At 41.6% G+C, this 22,319-nt stretch overlaps 1 protein-coding gene across 1 annotated transcript in view; it reads left to right on the top strand.

Annotated features, from left to right (window-relative positions):
* Nucleotides 1–22,319, top strand: part of LOC142311455 (fer-1-like protein 4) — a 239,263-nt gene that overhangs the window by 76,645 nt on the left and 140,299 nt on the right. Inside the window, exons 11-18 of the mRNA XM_075349905.1 lie at nt 5,439–5,523; nt 10,263–10,419; nt 13,682–13,865; nt 14,348–14,534; nt 17,127–17,494; nt 17,651–17,759; nt 21,245–21,434; nt 21,833–21,953. Of these exons, the coding sequence (XP_075206020.1) occupies nt 5,439–5,523; nt 10,263–10,419; nt 13,682–13,865; nt 14,348–14,534; nt 17,127–17,494; nt 17,651–17,759; nt 21,245–21,434; nt 21,833–21,953 (1,401 nt within the window). The remainder of the gene's footprint in view (nt 1–5,438; nt 5,524–10,262; nt 10,420–13,681; nt 13,866–14,347; nt 14,535–17,126; nt 17,495–17,650; nt 17,760–21,244; nt 21,435–21,832; nt 21,954–22,319) is intronic.

A 22,319-nucleotide genomic window follows, 5' to 3' on the forward strand; every position in this document is an offset into this window, starting at 1 on the left:
ATCCCAGGCTATATGTCATAACGTATTGCAGCAGGGTTCGGCGGTGCTGCCACAAACGCTGCAACATGTGCAGATTCAAATTCCTGCGTGTCGGCACATCGCATTTCAGGCGTTTAACCACCAGACCTAAAGACTTCTGTAGCGACGAAAGTTGTTGAGCTGCTGTGTGCGCACGATGGAAGTGAGCACATAGCGAGCGTACCCGCTGCACAAGGCCATGTAGGCCGGGATGGTGTTTTAAAAATTGCTGGAGAATTAGGTTCAACACGTGAGCCATACAAGGCACGTGTGTCACATTGCCCTGACGATGGCCCGCAGCCAGGTTTGCATCATTGCCGCACACGGCTGTTAAGTCACCAACGGAGTACGCTCCGTCAATTTGTACTCCGGTCGCCAGGTGACAACGTGTTCCTTTCATGCATAATGCTGATGATGGGAGAGGAGTCGATGCCAGCGGCGCAGGTGGACGCAGGTTATGCTCACCCACTGGGCTGCATTACCTTGACAGATGCAGAATCTCTGGCTGAATGTAGCTGGTGGGTATCTCACAGATGAAATACCATCATTCAGCTACAACCAATGGGAAGACACCACACCCTTTTTTATGCCCATCCTGTCTGCAGACCACTGCCAAACATAGCTATGAACCTGTGGTTAATTTTACCCCCAGTTCAGTTTTATGATTTTGTGTGCTTGTTACCTGACTACTTTTCCTGCTTGTTGTTTATGTACCTTGTTGGCCGATCCGCATTTCACCTCTGCTTGTTTTCTGATTAAGTCCTGGCCGTCCCATTCTGTTCCTGTTCCTCAATTAATGTTTTGACCCTGCCTGACTACTATTCTCTGGAACTGCAGCCTTCCACAGGTATTAATCACCTTGGGCCCTGTGTAATTCCTAATCCCTGTATAGGGGTTAAAGGGTTTCAAGGTTCTAGAGGTCCTGCTTGGTGAGTGGCTTCCCTCTAGCCTATCATTTACAGCCCATCTGAGTGTGTGGATCAAGGAAGGCGTTACACCGTGCTCTCTGCAGAAGGCCATGTGGGCCAGGATAGTGCTTTAAAAATTGCTGGACAACCAGGTTCAACACGTGAACCACACAAGGCACGTGTGTCACATTGTCACAGCGAAGGGCCGCACCCATGTTTGCATCATTGTCGCACCCGGCCTTCCCTGGCTGCTGGTTGAGTGGAGACAACCATTGATGAAACTCGGTCTCCAGAGCTAACCGTCCACAACTTCTCAGCGGTGTGACTCACATTTCCCATACATTTCAAAGTAAACCTTTGACCGCCTGATGGCATTGAGCTCTGCTGCCAGCATAGTAAGGAGGTGTGTGGTATTCCTTGTGCGCAGTTACAAGGAAGGGTGGCCTGACCACACAGGGTTTGCGCCAAGGTGGAGGACCCACACGAGGTTGAAGAGGCAGAAGCAGTGTATTAACTTCTACATACAGAAGAAGTATTGAAACAACTCGTGGGGACGGCAAGACTTGTACAGCAGACCCTTCTCCATCTCTCCCCACAGTAACCCATTGCCCAGTCATGTAACACCCCTGTCCATGCTTACTGGGCCAATTATCTGTGGTGAAATGCACCCTGTCACACAGAGTTTCTCAAGGAATCAGTGATGTTTAGTGCGACATGCTGGTGTAGCGCGTGCACGCCTTTGTTGGAGAAGGAGTGGTGCCTGGGCATCGGCTCTTGGGGCACTGCGATGGGCATAAGGTCTCGAAAATCCTCGGTTAAAAAGGTTGGAAAGGCAACATTTTGGTAGCCAGCAGTTTCCAGATGCTGAAAGTCAACCTCTAAGCCATGTCATGCCCTTCTAAAAGCATGTAAAACACAGTAAGGGGACTCCAACCACAGTCTCCCTTGTTTCCAAAAATTGGGCCACACACCCCCCACTTGACTGGCATCGGTTGAGCCCCCTTTTGAAAAAGAAAAAGATGCTTTGCATGAAGCACTCTCAAAAATATGCGTGCCTTTCCCGTCCCCTGGCTGACCCAGGGGAAGAAAAGTCCTTTGAGAGCCATGACTTGTTCATCTTAGTTCTTTTAGAAACACAGCGAGGGGACTCCAACCACAGTCTCCCTCGTTTCCACTAACTGGGCCACACACATCCCACTTGACTGGCATCGGTTGAGCCCCCTTTTTAAAAAGAAAAAGATGCTTTGCATGAAGCACTCTCAAAAATACGCGTGCCTTTCCCGTCCCCTGGCTGACCCAGGGGAAGAAAAGTCCTCTGAGAGCCATGACTTGTTCATCTTGGTTCTTTTAGAAACACAGCGAGGGGACTCCAACCACAGTCTCCCTCATTTCCACTAACTGGGCCACACACACCCCACTTGACTGGCATCGGTTGAGCCCCCTTTTGAAAAAGAAATAGATGCTTTGCATGAAGCACTCTCAAAAATACGCGTGCCTTTCCCGTCCCCTGGCTGACCCAGGGGAAGAAAAGTCCTCTAAGAGCCATAACTTGTTCATCTTGTTTCTTTTAGAAACACAGCGAGGGGACTCCAACCACAGTCTCCCTCGTTTCCACTAACTGGGCCACACACACCCCACTTGACTGGCATCGGTTGAGCCCCCTTTTGAAAAAGAAAAAGATGCTTTGCATGAAGCACTCTCAAAAATACGCGTGCCTTTCCCGTCCCCTGGCTGACCCAGGGGAAGAAAAGTCCTCTGAGAGCCATGACTTGTTCATCTTGGTTCTTTTAGAAACACAGCGAGGGGACTCCAACCACAGTCTCCCTCGTTTCCACTAACTGGGCCACACACACCCCACTTGACTGTCATCGGTTGAGCCCCCTTTTGAAAAAGAAAAAGATGCTTTGCATGAAGCACTCTCAAAAATACGCGTGCCTTTCCCGTCCCCTGGCTGACCCAGGGGAAGAAAAGTCCTCTGAGAGCCATGTCCACATTGTCAGTGGACAGACACGTGTGCTTATTTGCCAGCAGACCCCCAGCAGCACTGAAGACAGGTTCCGAGAGAACGCTGGCTGCAGGACACGACAAGATCCCCAAGGCGTACGTGGCAAGCTCAGGCAATTTATCAAGATTGGAAGCCTAAAATGAGCAGGGCTCAAGTTGCACAATAATGGAATCGATGTTTCCTTGCATATACTCATATATCTGTGTGTCCTCCTCTTTTTCCTTGTCCAGCTGTTTTGTTTTCGCATGAGTATATGTCCTTGTCACTTTCCTATGTGTTTGTGTTGTGTTGTGAGTTGTTTGTCACCTTTTGGACACCTTTGAGGGTGTTTTCTAGGTGTTTTTATGTGTTTGTGATTGCCTGCTATTGTTTCCTATGCAGTTCGAGTTTGGTTCGTCGAACGTTCGATGAGCCGAACTCGAACGGGACCTCCGTTCGGCAAACCGACCTCGAGCCGAACCGGGACCGGTTCGCTCATCTCTACTCCTAAACCCTTCATCAAATTTTAATGTTGATACCCTCAAATGAAATCTAAAAGTCAGGACTTTATGTCCATTATATAACTAGAACTTGAATATATTTCAGCAAACAGTTAAAAAAACAAAATTGTGTCAGTGTCCAAATATATCTGGAACTAACTGTAGAAAGGATCTTTGGCGCACAAGCTGAAGTAAAATAAAACTGTCACATGTAGATAACAAGTTGATGCAGAAGAGCCTCAGTCTTCCAGTTAAAGGGAACCTGTCAGCAGAAATTTCGACTTAAACCTAACAGATTCCCCCTCTGCAGCTCCTGGGCTGCATTCTAGCAAGGTCCCTGTTAGTATTGTGGCCCCTTTCTGACCCAAAAAAACAGTTTATATCGAGGTACCTTTTTGGCTTCTGATTCTCTAAATGTGTCACGGGGGCGGGCTGCCTGATGGCCGTTATTCTGCCCCCTGTTCCTGTATGCCGCCCCCATCGCCGATTTCTATACTTCTGGACGCCGCCCACTGCTCCAGCCATCCCCGCGCATGCCCAGTGCTCATCTCTCGTGGATGAGCACTGTGCCCAGTGTCACCGGTGGTGACGTGCGCGCAGGGTTTAGATTATGGGCGGTGCTGTGATGTTAATTACCAAGCAACCGCCCATAATCGCGGGACCGCGCATTCCCCCTCGGCCTGCTTCTTTCTGCGCAAGCGCGCTGCAGCTGAACTCCTCCTGATCGGTGTAGTCACTGCTCCGCGCTCCTCCCATCTATTTCCTGCCTCAGGGCAAGATGGGAAGGAGGTGACGTGAGTTCAGCTGCAGCGCGCTTGCGCAGAAAGCAGGCCGAGGGGGAATGCGCGGTCCCGCGATTATGGGCGGTTGCTTGGTAATTAACATCACAGCACCGCCCATAATCTAAACCCTGCGCGCACGTCACCACCGGTGACACTGGGCACAGTGCTCATCCACGAGAGATGAGCACTGGGCATGCGCGGGGATGGCTGGAGCAGTGGGCGGCGTCCAGAAGTATAGAAATCGGCGATGGGGGCGGCATACAGGAACAGGGGGCAGAATAACGGCCATCAGGCAGCCCGCCCCCGTGACACATTTAGAGAATCAGAAGCCAAAAAGGTACCTCGATATAAACTCTTTTATTGGGTCAGAAAGGGGCCACAATACTAACAGGGACCTTGCTAGAATGCAGCCCAGGAGCTGCAGAGGGGGAATCTGTTAGGTTTAAGTCGAAATTTCTGCTGACAGGTTCCCTTTAAAGACTGATCTCCTGCATTTCCACATATCCCTCTGTCTGTGCACCATACATGTGATGCCAGCCTTGTTTGCCCACATTTATGTGTGGTCATGACCAGCACAGAAAATCAGTGTAGCACAGGAGTGCTTCATATAAAAGCTACAATAGGCATCATCTATAGTGGGGATATTAGAATAACTTCTGCTAAAGTGTACAGCTGGCTAAATTGTGTCTAAGGAGTGTAAGTGGCATAAATGAAAGACATTACACATGTAAGACACCAAGTACGACACCAAGTACATATTGAGTCCACAAATAATGTTCTTGTGCTCTTTATGAACTTTGGCCCAAGACAACTGAAGTAAATTGTATTGGGAAATTGTTATGTCACTGTTGGGGACAGTAGGTACTAAGTAATGTTCTTTACTTTTTGGTACAACCCTCCTAATATATTTCTACCACTTTAGAATAATTCACTACCCCCCTCTTCTACCCTAGAACACCAAGTAAGAGCAGAACTGAAGCCAACCAACATTCCCCCCACATTACCACTCCACATCCTTGTATCACCAGGGTAGTTTTAATATTCTTATTTTTTTCTTATTTTGTGTTGTCTAATTTTGGGTACATCTTATTGTCAGCTGTGTCACCTAGTCTAAAAAAACAGTACTACATTTCAGAAAAAATACAATTTCTTATTTCTACACTTATTGTGGCAAAATCATAATTCAAGGTATGGGTAATGCAAATTTGTTTGGAGTAAGTATATAATAATGTGTTTTTCATTGAAGGTTGTTCATGCTAAGAAAATTCCCTTTCTGGGCACACGTCTTGGAACATTTAAAATTGATGCAGGAACTGTTTATAACCAACAAGGTACAGAAATGAATGCACTTCATACAATTACTAATATTATTTCTAGTCTCAATATAGTCTGAATTCTGTAGATTGTTCAAACCCAATGTTAAACTAAACTGAAATTTAACTTATATAATGTAACCTTTGGCTAGAATCTCTATATCAAAGTATTGCTGTATTTGAGGATTACTGAATGCAAAATGTAAAAATTTTGTAATGTTCGCAATTAATTTATTTTTTTAAATCAATAATAACCAATCAAATAAGTATAACAAAAATAGCATTTAACAGGAGCTGCACCGAATGGACAAAATTATTGGGACACCCCTCTCAATGATAGAATTCAAATGTTTCATTCAGTCTCATTGCACAGCTCCTCGCCATACTGTCTGCCTCATTTATCAAAGAATGGCTCGTTCTAAAGAGTTCACAGAATTTGAACTTGGTTGTGTAATAGAAGACCATCATTATAACTCGTCAGTTAAATACATTGATTCCCTCCTTAATATTCCACGATCAACTGTGAGTGGTATTGAGAAGTAGAAGCATTTAAGAACTTCAGAAACTCAGCCACATAAAATTACAAAGAAGGGTCAATGAGTGCGCATGTGCAAAGTGCATAAAAGGTTACTAGTGATCTACTAATTCAAGGACAGCACAGCCCAATTTTCCTCTGGCATTCACATCAGCGTAAGAACTGTGTACCAGGAACTTCATGGAATAAGTTTCCATGGCATGCAACTGTATGCAAGCCTTACATCACCAAGCACAATGCCAGTAGCCGAATGATTGATTTATTTTCAGGGGTCAGAGTAAGGAAATCCTAATACTTAAAGGGCTATTCTGATCTCCAAGATCCTATCCCAATATGTAGTAGGTGTAAGACTATGTGCCCACGGGGACAGTGTCCTGCGGATATATCCACAGGACATTCCGCAGGAGCTCCCAGGAAACCGCACCACAACTTTCGTCTGTTTCCATGCCGTGGAATGTCCTGCGAATATAGTGCGGGTATTCTGCATTGAGGATACAACACCATGGCATCGGCACTGCATCCTCAATGCAGAACAACTGCTGCAGTGATCAGGTGTTCATACTTACCTCCATCATGCAGCACCTCGCTTTCCGGCGGCCATGTCACTCTGTCATCGTCTGCAGGAGAAGGTGGGCGGGCCTGAACTAGCTCCGGCTGTCACATGACCGGAGCTCGTGCAGGCCCGCCCACCTCTTCCTTCTTGTACACCGGACGGAGAAAGTGACTCCAGTGAGGCAGGTAAGTATATGGGACCCTGCGTAGAAATCCGCAGGAATAATTGACATGCTGCTGATTTTTCCCCAGGGAAATCCACATTATTTCTGCTGCGGAAAAATCCACAGCGTGGGCACAGCAGTTCCCAAATGCCATAGAAATGGCTGGGGAGTAGCTGTGCTGCAGATTTTTGAAAAGCCGTGGAATTTCCAAGAAAAATTTGCGGCAAATTCCGCGCATTTTCCGCAGCGTGGGCACATAGCCTAATAATAATAGCAAATACCTCCAATTAGAAATGTAGTATAGTTCTTCTGAGAATCTTTGTCTCTTACCTCATGTGTAGGGCATTGCAGCTTAGGTATCCATGGTTACGACCACAAGCAACTAACTGTCCCTCTGAGTGGTTGTAACCATGGATACCTATGCTGAAATGCCCTGCACATGAGGTAAGAGACATGGCTAATCAGGAAAATTAGACTACATTTCTAATTGTAGGTATTTGTCATATTATTATTACACCTACTACACAGCATCGTAGAGATGGGAATAATCCTGAGAGCACATGAAAGCATTTTGAACAATTGCATACTTCTAAATTTGTTGAAACAATTCAAATAAGGCCTTTTTCTATTTCTGCAAGACTGTGCCCCAGTACAAAAAGCAAGGTCCACAAGAGCATGGTTGGATGAGATTGGTGTGTAAGATCTTGACTGGCTTCACAGAGCTCTGACTTCTTCTTCATTCAACAAATTTGGGATGAATTTGAATGGAGATTGTGAGCCAGACCCTTTAATCCAAAATCAATGTCTGACCTCATAAATACTCTTCTGGATAAATGGTTAAAAAATTCCATGGACATGTTCCAAAATTATGTCAATAGTCTGCCCTGAAAAATAGGCTACCAATCCATATTAATGTCTTAAATTTAGAATGGGATGCCATAACCGCTCCTGTAGGTTTAATGTGTAGTTGCCCCAATATTTTTATTTTTGTTCATATAAAGTATTTGCAATTTCCTGGAAGAAGGGCACTGAGCAAGAGTGCTCATACCATAATGGCAAGTCCACATACAGATGATCATCTCCACAATATCAGCATACGCAAAAGTCAATGCCTTGGAACTGTAAGACCACAACAACCAGCACAAATAAAATCCAGAACTGCAGTAATCAAGCAGGGATCTTTCTCCTTATTTTACCAGCAATAAGGGAATGGCAGTTCATTCTTCACCATAGTCACAAACCTTTGGAAACATTAAAATCTTAGAGGTTTTCTCATGTTTGTTCTTCAGGAGCGCACCTCTCATCTGCCTCCCGCCTTGTGATTGAACGTTTGGACCAGAAGCAAGATTATGTCAGTGGCCCAAGTGTGCGCTTTGCTTTGCTGCTAGCAGAGGTAGTTTTGTCTCTGCAGCATCGGAAAAGCAGAGGGGCACTGAAACCCGCCAGATTTAGAGATATGGGGAGCTTCAGAGCCGTGCTTGTCAGCTGTAAAGAAAAGCGTTTGTAGGCGCCTACTCCTTCCCAGCAAACCGTCAACCTCTGATGTACAGCACTGGTGAGCAGTAGCCGAGGCAGCAAGCTGTGCAATATAGAATTCAAAAATCCCTCCATGCTTGAGAACGGGAAGGATTTTTAATTAGTCAAAGTAAATGAAAAGTTGATTATTTTCGCAAGCAATTTGCAATATTGCCCATCTAACAAGATGATACAACTCATTTACATAGCCGCTACCTAATTAGTGAGCCAATGGGAGCATCAATTACGAAATGATCTTCGCTTATTGCAATGGTGAATGATAAAACTATGAAACAGTATAGATGTTTAATGAGTGATCACAAAACATTGTAGTTCATAATATATATATATATATATATATATATATATATATATATACATTGTGAGGTAGCGACCACCAATGTTGTGGATGGTCGCAGTGGAGAAGGATCCCCCTGTGATATTGAACTGAAGGTGTGACGGTGGGACTTGTAGTTCCACAGAACTTGGGTTGTAATTAAGGGTTAGGTTCCCTTTAAACTGTGACCAGTGTGATGGACAGAGCTGGAGAATCACATACCTCCACCTGTGGGTGTATCCGGTTGGGTTTTAAGAGACTGTTAGTTTTAGAAACAGGGGGGAAGCCTGAGAGTGCTGCACATGGAAGATGTGTGCTGGAGATCTCAGTCTGTGTGAAGACTGAAGAGAGACTCCTGGAAATCAGTCCCGGTGATGACTGGGGAAAAATACTGCAGCCTAGCTGGAGAGGGCTGGAGGCTGCAGGAAGCAACCACAGTGACTTGTGTTCGGTGGCTGGAGCCAGAGTGTGGAGAATCCACTATGGACACTTAATTGGACTGGAAGCCCACGGTATGTGGATGTTATATTTTCCTTTAAGCCAGGAGAGGCTTCATTGTGTTTTGGAAGGGCAGTTTATGTTGGTTACTAATAAACTGCTGCATTTTTGAGAGAGACTGTGTTGCCTGTTTATGCCTAAGCTACCCTGCATCGCTGCAAGCGAGTAAAACCCCCGGGTTGCGGTAAGCAACGTTCACAATATATATACTGTATATATATACATATATATGTATATATATATATATATATATATATATATATATACACACAAATTAAAAAGGAAGACATACATAACTGATATTCTACATCACCATATCAAAAGCAATAAGCACAAAATAAAAAGGACAATGCATGCAGATAGTAGCATGTAATGGAAAGTTAGGGAGCGACCAGACCAATCCTTATTGTCGGGTACATGGTCCAAGCAATACTGCAAAATACTATTCTGCCTTGTAATCATACCTTCTGGTTGGTGAGACCCCAAGGTTAAAATACAGTACACCTCGTAATAAAATAATTTTCACCTATAATAGTCACCTCATATTCCCTAGAGTATAAAACGAGAACCATCCGCACCTTGTATGTTGGTAAAATGACGTCAGACAGCAGAAGTGTAAAATACTCGGTTGTTACCAAGTGAAAAGTGTTTCCTTATGTTTATCTTCAAATGATCTGGGCTAGAGGCAAGCCATACAGCTATGGGGCTCTTAGATAGACTAAAATATTGCTGGCTTATCCTATTCAATTAATACTGGGTGTTGACCAACTGTGCAGCTCTTCCAAGGAACTGTACACTTAGCAATCCAGCAAGTGAAGAATTGGCCCAAGACATGGAAAGAGCTCGGAGGGGGAATTAGACTACTCATATGTCTTCAGTGTCAGGATGTATTGGGATGCCCAATTTGATGTTTGCTATTTCTCTTGTATATAACATTAGTGATTGGTATCTGCAATCCTCCATCTTCTCTGGCAGAGGCAGTCACAGATTACTTCTTCTCTAGTCTTGTAATTTCAAGCACTCATATCTCAGCATAAATTCACAGGTCTCCTATAAGAACATCTGATCTAAATTGTAGCAATTGCTTCTTGAGATCCTCAAAAGCTTTCTTTTTAACAGTCCAACTCAAATTTCTCCATGGTTTTTGTTCTCCCAGATCATAGATTTCTGCAGAAATGGGCAGTTATTACCGATCCAAAAGACACCCGGGCAGGCATAAAAGGCTTTGTAAAATGCAACTTGTCTGTAGTTACAAGGGGAGACCCCATGATGGCTCCTCCATCTTCTAGCAGCCAGAATGATGATGTGGAAAAGTAAGTATCATTTAAAGGTACCTCCTTAACCATTATAAACTATCTTGGATCAAAATTGCTTGACTAATTTAGCTTAATAGTGACACTAAAATATCTTTTTACATACCTGTGACATATCCAATAGTTTTATGGAGAGTACATGGTTAACTGTACACTGTGAAATATGTTAATATTTTAATTATGAATACACCGTGTGCAGAATTATTAGGCAAGCTGTATTTTAGAGGATTTTCTTTTTGTTATTGATCAACAACTATGTTCTCAATCAACCCAAAAGACTCATAAATATCAAAGCTTAATATTTTTGGAAGTTGGAGTGTTTTTTTATTAGATTTGGCTATCTTACGAGGATATCTATTTGTGCAGGTAACTATTACTGTCCAGAATTATTATGCAACTTAATAAAAATTAAATATATTCCCATCTCACTTGTTTATTTTCACCAGGTAAACCAATATAAGTGTACAAAGTTTAGAAATAAACATTTCTGACATGCAAAAACAAAACCCCAAAAAATTAGTGACCAGTAGAGCCACCTTTCTTTATGATGACACTCAACAGCCTACCATCCATAGATTCTGTCAGTTGCTTGATCTGTTTACGATCAACATTGCGTGCAGCAGCCACCACAGCCTCCCAGACACTGTTCCGAGAGGTGTACTGTTTTCCCTCCCTGTAGATCTCACATTTATGAGGGACTACAGGTTCTCTATGGGGTTCAGATCAGGTGAACAAGGGGGCCATGTCATTATTTTTTCATCTTTTAGACCTTTACTAGCCAGCCACGCTATGGAGTAGTTGAATGCATGTGATGGAGCATTGTCCTGCATGAAAATCATGTTTTTCTTGAATAATAGCGACTTCTTCCCAACCACTGCTGGAAGAAGTTGTCTTCCAGAAACTGGCAGTAGGTCTGGGAGTTGAGCTTCACTCCATCCTCAACCCAAAAAGGTCCCACAAGTTCTTCTTTGATGATACCAGCCCATACCGGTACCCGACCTCCACCTTGCTGGCGTCTGAGTCGGAGTGGAGCTCTCTGCCCTTTACTGATCCAGCCTCTGGCCTATTCATCTGGCCCATCAAGAGTCACTCTCATTTCATCAGTCCATAAAACCTTTGAAAAATAAGTCTTAAGATATTTCTTGGCCCAGTCTTGACGTTTTATCTGATGTTTCTTGTTCAAAGGGGGTGGTTTTTCAGCCTCCCTTACCTTGGCCATGTCCCTGAGTATGGCACACTTTGTGCTTTTTGATATTCCAGTAACGTTGCAGCTCTGAAATATGGCCAAATTGGTGGCAAATGGCATCTTGGCAGCTTCACGCTTGATTTTCCTCAATTCATGTGCAGTTATTTTGCGCCTTTTTTGCCCAACATTCTTCTTGCAACCCTGTTGGCTATTTGCTAAGAAACGCTTGATTGTTCGGTGATCACTCTTCAAAAGTTTGGCAATTTCAAAACTGCTGCATCCCTCTGCAAGATATCTCACAATTTTGGACTTTTCAGAGCCCGTCAAATCTCTTTTCTGACCCATTTTGCCAAAGGAAAGGAAGTTGCCTAAATTAAGCACACCTTATATAGGATGTTGATGTCATTACACCACACCCCTCCTCATTATAGAGATGTACATCACCTGATTTACTTAATTGGTAGTTGGCTCTCAAGCCTATACAGCTTGGAGTAGGACAACATGTATAAAAAGTATCATGTCATCAAAATACTCATTTGCCTAATAATTCTGCACACAGTGTAGAGCTGAGCACATCAATCAGGGGAGCATCTAGTTTGAGTCCAAATTCCTAAAATTCATGGTTTCACCCAAAGTTGAATATTTGGAAATTCGATTTGCTGTACACAATACTGGCCGTCACCATTTCCTCCACTGCTGGAATATGAGAGTCGGCTAATGTCATCCTGTGTTGCTGTGTGGACTTCCCCATCATGTCTTGCAGCTATGACATCTAGTGGATTATATTACCTTGTTAAGGGATGGTCAGTACCTGGGCCATTATAGTAGAGCAAAGTTTGTATGGCAGAGTCCATGTTGATCTCCAGAATCACTGAGTAACTCTCCCTCCTGTAGACTGTAAGCTCTTATGGTCAATGGTGACCTCTCTCTCCTATCTGATGCCTTATTCCAGAGAAGTCCACTTTTTTTTTTTAATATATAAATGAGAAGTTAAGATCTATGGGCCAGACACAGATCTTCATGAGAGTCTGTCTCCCAAGCTTATTTTAAATAAAAGGGGACATTAGCAGTGTAAGACATGTAATGACTGACAGTCTGCTCTCTTTATATACATGTCTCACACTAGTAATGCTCCTTTCATTTAAAATAAGCTCTGCAGGCAGATTCTCTGGGAGTTGTGTATATAGCTCTAAACAGCTCATTTACATTTTTTTCAATGTGGATTTATCTGAATTAAGACATCAGCCTGTAGATACCAAGGCATCACTTTATTCAGCTTTCTATGACATACATGTGCATATAGATGGCTTAGGAGGGTTGATCCTATTGACAGATTTCTTTTAATATAAGCTTTCAATGTTTGATGAATGGAGAACCACCCCTATAACTTCAATAGGTCAGCAGAGGGAAGAGATAGTGGTACTCTATTTCTGGGATTTTGCATTGAAAGCTTATCCTTAGTATATGTTAGGGGTAACCAACATGTAGCTCAGAGAATCACATGTGGCTCACAGTCTCATGATGAGTGGCTCACAACGATCTTCCACTTTGGTGCATTAGCACGAGGTCTACCAAACCGCTATGATGAGCAGTTCTCCAGATGGGGACTTTTGTGAGTAGCCCCACATAGAAAAGCAGATCGGAAAGGGGGGAATGGTAAGAACCCCTGGATCTTGGTATACTGCCTTGGTGTGACTTCTGTGGAAAAGCTTTGGCTATCATTGTACCAGTAATGGGGCCCTGGGTGTCACTACTGACATGACTACGGACAGGAGCTGAATGTGGCTCGCGACCCTCTGTTAGAGCTGAATGTGGCTACTGACCCTCTTTCAGATCTAAGTGTGGTTCTCCAGGTCAGTAAGGTTGGGGACCTCTGGTACATGTTATTGACGAGAATCCACTCCTATTACTGCAATGGGATAGAAGAAGGAACAGACAATGGTCTTCTCTTCATTCAGTGGTATTCCCTTCTACAGCTCCTTCACAGTGCCTAACACAAAGATGTACATACTTGTGAAACTTGTGCAAACATCATACGGTTCTTTGATTAGTATAAACTTGCATTTTTTCCACTAGGAATTTGCTGCTTCCCAAAAGGATTCCAGCAGAAAGGCCTTGGTCAAGATTAAGTGTTAAAATCTACAAGGCGGAAGGACTGCCCAGTATGAATGATGGCATTATGGGGAGCTTCTCCAAAATTATGGGAGAGAAAAAAGTGTTCATTGATCCCTATGTCCAAGTGATCTTTTCTGGACAGCAGGTATATAACACTACATTTATGGTGATTTATCTTGATATATAGCAGTCGTCATACAGAACTCTGAAAAATACATTTTGGGATTGTGTGCCGCTATTGGACCATATAATGTCAGCATCTGAAAAAATACATTCAATTCAAATGTTTCTTAAAAAAAATTGTTTAAAAGAACTGAAGTCCTCAGTCGTTGATACCTTTTAATGGCTAACTGACAAGATGGTAATAATAGCAAGCTTTCGAGACTACTCAGGTCTCTTCATCAGACATGGTACCATGTCTGATGAAGAGACCTGAGTAGTCTCGAAAGCTTGCTATTATTACCATCTTTTGACTTAGCCATTAAAATGTATCAACCACTGAGGACTTCAGTTCTTTTAAACAATTTTTTTTATCTCTACTGGCTAACATGGTACAAAGATATATTCTACCTGTATCAAAATGTTTCTTATGTAATTTTTTTTTATAATTTTTTTTTTACATTTTAGGGAGAGACTTCTGTAGAAAGTGACACCAATGTACCAGAATGGAATGAGCAAATCAGTTTTATTGAGCTTTTCCCACCTCTTGTCCGAAAAATAAAGATTCAGGTGCTAGACGATGCTCATATTGGAGATGTTGCTCTGGCCACTCATTATATTGACCTTCAGCAAATATCAGACCCAAGCAAAAATGGTGAGAATGAGAAAATCTATGAAATTTCATTTTTATAAAAGTTATACAAAGATTCCATGCAAATTTGTAGCTTAGTTATTGCCAAGAGCGAGTATTGTATATGGACACAGGATTACGGTAATATACTTTTGGCAGGACATAATGCGCCAGTTTAGAAAGTATTGTAAAATAGTAGAAAAAAATAATGTACTTACTAGTGAGCAAAGTGACCAATTTCAAGAAGTGCTCACTGACCCATAATTTTGTACTCTATTTCTGAATGTGGCACAGTAATGACAATTATAGATTTAAGGGGAACCTGTCAGCTGATACATGCTGCCTAACCATGGGCAGCATGTATCAGCCATTGGCTTCGTACAGGCGGGTCCCCGGCGGTTTCTCCCAGCCCGCTGACAATTAACAGCGGCTACTTCCTGCCTCCTTACAGTGACTGACAGCTCTCTGCCTATACGCGCACGTAGACAGATACCTGTTGTGATTGTCAGCAGGCGGGGAGAAGCCACAGGGGATCCGCCTGCACGGTTAGTCTATAGCATGGTTCGGTTCCTATTAGATAATAAAAGAATGATTTTCGCTGAAATGCCACAATGTTTCAGACTGAAATTTGTTATCATACAGCCAATGCCTGATAATTGCTGCCCACGGTTTGGGCTGCATATATTAGCTGGCAGGTTCCCTTTAAACATAAATCTTTATAACTTGTATGGTTGGAATGACAATACAACAATTACGTATAGATATATTTTTTTCAATATTGTTAAGTACAGACAAAACCAGTTTTTGATCATAAAAGTCTAATTCTTTTGTACTTTGTGATCACTAAAACATTTAAAGGGAATCTGTCAGATTTTTTGCTACCCCATCAGAGAGCAGCATGATGTAGGGTCAGAGACCCTGATTCCACCGATGTATCACTTACTGGGCTGCTTGTGCTTGCTGCGCCTTTGATAAAATCACTGTTATCTTCTGCAGATCTACCAGTGTTGAGCTCTGAAAGGCACCAAAATTTTAGAACAAAAAATTGAAGGAAAACAGAGTAGGTCAAAAATAACAATTTTATTGATTAAAAATAATGACTGCCAACCGGCAGTTGAACTAAAGAAAGAGGGCATCACATGTAGTGTAAAAATATCGAAATCAAGCACAGGTATTCTGCAAAAATGTAAGGTACAAATATATGCAGGAGGAAGAAAAGTAGTAGATAGGAACGAACAAGACAATCAAATGTAGATGAAATGAGAGGCTGATCTTATGCATGCAGAATAAAGTATATTATATGCAAATAGTAAATGTCAATACAACTGTGTAATGGCAGGACAGAGAAACCAGCACTATTAAGTAAGCACGTAGGATGTAAAAATAATGAAATAGAATATATGCTATAAGTGTAGATATAAGCAGCTAAAGTGTTACTATGTACTATCCAAAGCAGCAATATGACAGAAACATGTGCAAACGAAAATGTTTATACTGAAGAAAAATAATAAATCAACTGTGGCCTCAAAACATACCACTGTATTGTAAATGGAGAATACTGATAATGTTAATGTGCTATAGAACTGCACAAGGTATGGTATAAAAGAAGATTATATAGCTATGGCACAAGACATAGTATAGAGGGAGACGAGATAGTTATGGCAATAGCATATTCTGCTGCGGTGGATCAGAAAGCAAGGTAGTAAACAGAAAAAGGTAAATAGATAACCTCTAGGAATGATCGAATACCTCAAATATTCGGATTCGCAAATATTCGACGAATAACTCGCAGCTATGCGAATTTTCAATGCGCAATGTAAGCCTATGGGAAGCCCAAATAGTTCCGAATAGTTGTTATTCGGGTTTCCCATAGACTTACAATGCGCATCGAATATTTGTGAATAGTTGAATAGGGGCGACCTATTCGGAAAATATTCGCGAAGCCGAATATTTGAGGTATTTCATCATCCCTAATAACCTCCTGAACATAAAATGAGGAAAATTATTTGGGCAGAGAGGACCTGTGGAAAGATGTGACGCCAACCCCGACGTGCACGTTTCGGCGTCACCTTCGTTTTGTTTTTTTTCTCAGTGTTGAGCTCTGTATAACTTCGCCGACACAATAGTTAGCAATTTTCTGTGTACTCTGTTCATTGGCAAAAATCTGCCAATCAGAGTAGGGGGTGGAGTTATACAGAGATTATGAATATGGAGGAATATCTGGCAGCAAGTTTACTAGTCCTCTAGTGACAATCTCTTGCTAATAAAGTGATTTTATCAAAACTACAGAAAGCACCTCAGTAAGTGACACATCACTGAAATCAGGGTCTCTGTCTCTATATTATGCAGCTCTCAGAGTAGGTGTCAAAAACCTGATGACAGAATCCCTTTAAGCCACTTAAGTTGAAGAACTGCAGGTTCTTGGGCCAAACCGTCAATTATTAAATACTAAGGATACTTCATGAATTTCTTAATTTTGGAAAACCCCTTTAAATTACCATAATGTTTGAAACTTAAAGAAAACAAAACAAAATGACATTATATTAAATAATATTAGTAATTATTACATATCAGCTTCACAAATATATGTGTTAAGTCTACAATTTTAATTTTTAGCTGGCTTTAACCCCACATTTGGTCCATCATGGGTCAACCTCTATGGCTCGCCACAAAATTACACTTTGAGAGATGTACACAAGGATTTGAATGAAGGACTTGGCGAAGGAATATTCTACCGAGGTCGTATTCTTGTGGCTGTCACTCTGGAGATTTTTACTAACAACAATATCCAGGAAAAGAAGCCACTTCAAGCTCTTAAAGATGCATTCAGTAAGCTGAAAATGAAAAAGAAAAGCAAAAAGGCAAAAGAAAAAGAGAAAGAAAGTGCAGCTGCTGAGAATGCTGAAGGAGAAGAAGAGGAAGAGAACAATGAGCAGCCTAATGTAGTCACAGTAGAAGTGGATGATATCCTTCCCATGCCAGAGGTATGTATATAGGACGTTCAAACTTCAGATTTTTCAAGCTTCATCATTATAGAACAGCTTAATTATTCCTAATGCTATTTCTGAGATAAGGGTCTTATCATTAACTCATCAAACATAATGATCTGGCCTCTAATTTTCGTGTCCATTGTTCTGTAGAATGCAGTGGGTGTAAAGGAGGAATTCCTTCTATTTGGAGTACTATTTGAAGTGACAATGATTGACCCAAATATTGGGAACAAACCTGTGAAATTTGAAATTTCCATAGGTAAGTCTATAGACTGCTGCAATTACACCAACATTTTATTTCCATCAATTTAAAGAAATTCATAGAAGTTTATAAACTTTGTAACTGTACAGACTTTTCAAGAGCTACTATATCATCTTCAGTATTTCAACTGCCTTAGGCCTGTTTCACATTGCATTCTTCCTCACGTTCAGTGGTGCCAATTGGGCTTCTGTCCAAAACCCCCGCAAAATGGGATTTGGATGTATTAGCCTAAAGGGTCACTGATAATAATGGTGCCGACGAATTCACCGTGTGCTCTGTCGTTCCCATTTTCAAGCGTATACACCTATTGGATGCGGACACCCAGATGCAGTCTACTATGTCTGGGTGTCCGCCTCCAATAGGCATATACTCCCGAAAATGGTGCACGACCATTATAGTCAGTGGCCCTGTCGGGTTATACGTCAACCTATTTTGCAGAGGGTTTGGGCGGAAGCCCCAACAGGACCACTGAATGGGGAGAGGAATGGAGTGTGAATGTGGCCTTAAAATTGGGGTTGATTCTCTAGAGATATTGTAGAGCAACTGTTAAAGGGTCGACATTAGTTGTTCATATTATGGCAATCCAATATTTATTATTGAACTGTGCCTTAACGCTTCTCTATGCTCTATCTGCTCTTTAGTAATTATATGAACCTTGACTAAAATGAGACAAAATCATATACTAATAATAATGAAAATGTATTATACACATAAAAGTCTACAGTATAGTATTTTACTACAACACTAATACAAAATATAGATCTCAATCTCAATAGCCGGCTGCCGGGCGCTCAGCTGATCGCTCTCAAAAGCCGGCTGCTGGGCGATCAGCTGAGCGCTCTGAATAGCCGGCTGCCGGGCGCTCAGCTGAGCGTTCGGCCACCGAGAGATAAAATAAAGTTTCTGTGATTAAAAAAAAAATAAATGAGCATGCGCAGTGAAAAACAGGTATTCCGCCGCTCAAAAAAAGTTACATGCTGCGTTCCTTCTGCCCGGTGGAAGCAACGCAGCGTCGGCCAGCGAAAGCAACGCAGGTACTTTTGGCACAATCCGTCATCCATACAAGTCTATGGGAAACAGCGGAATCCGTTAACGGATTCCGCTGTTTTCCAAAAGGGCGGATTGTGATTGAAGGTAATTAACGCAAGTGTGAAAGTACCCTTACAGGGGCACTAGATACCACTAACAATAGTGTTTGTATAGTTTTCTACACTACTGCAAACATTAGGGAGCTAATAAAAACAATGGGCAATAGTTTCCATAAATTACCACAAACATTGGGGAACTGAATACTTCTTTCCCACAGGAATGCATGTAGCTAAAATACATGTGTGTATTAATACACATACATACACATACAGTCATGGCCAAAAGGGTTGAACCTTTGAAATTGTTCCAGAAAATGATTGCTATTATTTGTTTTGTTATATACATGTTTATTTCCTTTGTGTGTATTTGAACAACACACACAAAAAAAACAGAGCAAAAAAGGCAAATTGGACATAATTTCTCACAAAACTCCAAAAATGGGACAGACAAAATTGTTAGCACCCTCAACGTATTACTTTTTTGTACATCCTTTGCAATAAATAATTGCAATCAATCGCTTCCAATAACCATCAACAAGCTTCTTACATCTCTCAACTGGAATTTTGGATCACTCTTCTTCTGTAAACTGCTCCAGGTCTCTCATATGAAGGGTGCCTTCTCCCAACAGCAATTTTAAGCTCTCTTCACAGGTGTTAAATGCAATTTAGATCCAGACTCATTGCTGGCCACTTCAGAACTCTCCAGCACTTTATTTCCACTTATTTCTGGGTGCTTCTTGAAGTGTGTTTGAGGTCATTGTCCTGCTGGAAGACCCATGACCTAGAACAGAAACCCAACTTTCTGACACTGGGCACTACATTGCAACCCAAAATTCTTTGATAATCTTCAGATTTCTTGATTTTTTGCACAAAGTCAAAGCATCCCGTGCCAGAGGCAGCAAAACAACCTCAAAACATCTGTGCATCTCCACCATATTTGACTGTGGGTGCTGTGTTCTTTTCTTTGTAGGTCTCATTCAGTTTTCGGTAAACAGTAGAATAATGTGCTTTACCAAAAAGCTCCACAAGACACTTTCCCAGGAGTTTTGCTTGTACATTTTGGCAAACTGCAGTTTAGCTTTTTTATGTTTCTGTGTCAGCAGAGACTGGTCTCCTGTCATAGCATTTAATTTCATTCAAATGTTGACAGATTGAGCTGACACTGATGCATCTAGAGTCTGCAGGACAGCTTAAATGTCTTTGGAAGTTGTTTGTGGCAACTTATCCACTATCTAGACTGTCCTGCGTTGCAATTTTTGCTAAATTTTTCTTTGCCGTCTATGTCAATGGAAATTATCTACAGTGCCATGGGTTATAAACTTCTTGATTATGTTGAGCACCGTGGATAAAGGAACATCAAGATCTCTGGAGATGGACTTGTAACTTTGAGGTTGTTGATATTTTTCAACAATTTTGGTTCTCAAGTCCTGAGACAGTCCTCTTCTCCTCTTTCTGTTCTCCATACTTAGTGTGGCACACAAAGACACACAATGTAAAGATTCAGTCAACTTCACCCCTTTTTATCTGGTCATAGTTGTGATTTTTATATTGCCCACACCTGTTACTTGCCACAGGTACATTTGAAAGAGCAGAACATGCTTGAAATAAAGTTGCTTACCCACAATTTTGGTGCCAAAAGTTTTGTCATGCCCATTTTTGGGGTTTTGAGTGAAATTATGTCCAATTTATTTTTTTTTTCCTGGTTTTTTTTTGTGTGTGTGTTGTTCCAATATGCACAAAGGAAATAGATATGTGTATAAAAAACATATGTAACTGGAATAATTTTCTGAGACAAATACTTATCAATAATACAATATCAAGGGTGCCAATACTCTCGGCCATGACGGTATATACATGTGCATATTGAACACTTCCTCTTTAATCTATTCTAGATTAAACTTTCATACTCACGAATATGCATCTGTGTCAGCTGGGTTAGAGGAGGCTTAACTAAACCAATTGCCTTCGAACTGGAAGACAAGGTCTTTAAAGAATTTTCAGGACTATTATATCCATAACCTATCGTAATGATGTCAAGTCTGTTATTAAAATAGGAGCTGATCTGCAGTATCTTGATTCATGCATTGTTTGCATCCGGCAGCTGTCAGACTTGGGAGCAACTAATAGGAGGGGAAGGGGTGCCAGGGGTCAGACCCTAACTGATCTGATATTGATTAGCTATCCTGAAGATAGGTCATCTGAACAATAGTATTGGAAAACCCTTTTAAAACTATGGTTGACCTTTAAAATGAATACTATTACACCAAATAGCTTATTGTAGTTTATAATAATAGGTAGCTATAGTATATTCAGATGCCCATTATCAGTACCGATTCTTTTGCCAGTATATTTTATTATCTTTATCTAATTCATTTTTCTACTCCTTATCTACAGGAAACTATGGAAAAACAGCAGAAATAATTACAAAATCATCCAAAAAGAAAGGTAATGGAGTCCCTGAAGAGCGCCAAGGTCTGCTTGACACAGGTTCAGAAGATGAACTTGAGGAAGAGCCAATCACAAATCAGCAAAGCATCAAGTCTTTAACCTCTCCAAAGAAGCCAAATCGTACAGAACCAGACGAGTAATATAAGCTTATAATACTTGATTTGCTAGCCAACAGATATTCTGAACACCCCCTCCACACGAATGCCCATTACGTTTCCGCTAACATTTGTTGGGGATAGTTGGAAGGCTCTCATCCGCATATGATAGTCGACCAATTTTCCATAAGTTGGTGGGTTTTGTCGACTTTCTACCGTTGTGTTTATGCAACTTTTGGCATACCTATAGGAAAACATTTAATATTAGGGAAATGCAGTATTCTTGTGGAATAGTAAGAAGCATGAGGGTGATATTTATGGATAGCATTACATTGCGAAATAAGTACTAAATTGGTACTAATGCAACAGCATCTAAATCTAGGCAATATATCATATACTGTATGTCCTATTATTGAATAATTGACTTATCTGTTTACAGTTCTTACTGTTTTATACAATTGGGCAATGACAGACCCTGTTTACATGTGTGGAGCTACTGGGAGGACCACAGCTGGAGGTTGTACAATAGCAACTGGATAGTAAAGATTGCTGAGCGGCTGGTAAGAAAAAAAGTTCCCAACATCAAACCCTTCTTTATACACTGCAATTCCTTTAGTACCCAATCGGTGAATTAAAGAAACTCTTGAGCCCCCCATAATTATTAGACTAATGTTTGTCTGACATGCTGATGTGTTCCGGGACCATTTATCTTAAGCCCCTGTCACACACAGAGATAAATCTGCGGCAGATCTGTGGTTGCAGTGAAATTGTGGACAATCAGTGGCAGGTTTGTGGCTGTGTACAAATGGAACAATATGTCCATGATTTCACTGCAACCACAGATCTGCCAAAGATTTATCTCTGTGTGTGACGGGGCGTTTAGAAGGAGATATTGATCTGGTGTGTCCAATTTTGGACTATCAATC

Source organism: Anomaloglossus baeobatrachus, chromosome 5, assembly GCF_048569485.1.
Source record: "Anomaloglossus baeobatrachus isolate aAnoBae1 chromosome 5, aAnoBae1.hap1, whole genome shotgun sequence".
Classification (NCBI taxonomy): domain Eukaryota; kingdom Metazoa; phylum Chordata; class Amphibia; order Anura; family Aromobatidae; genus Anomaloglossus; species Anomaloglossus baeobatrachus.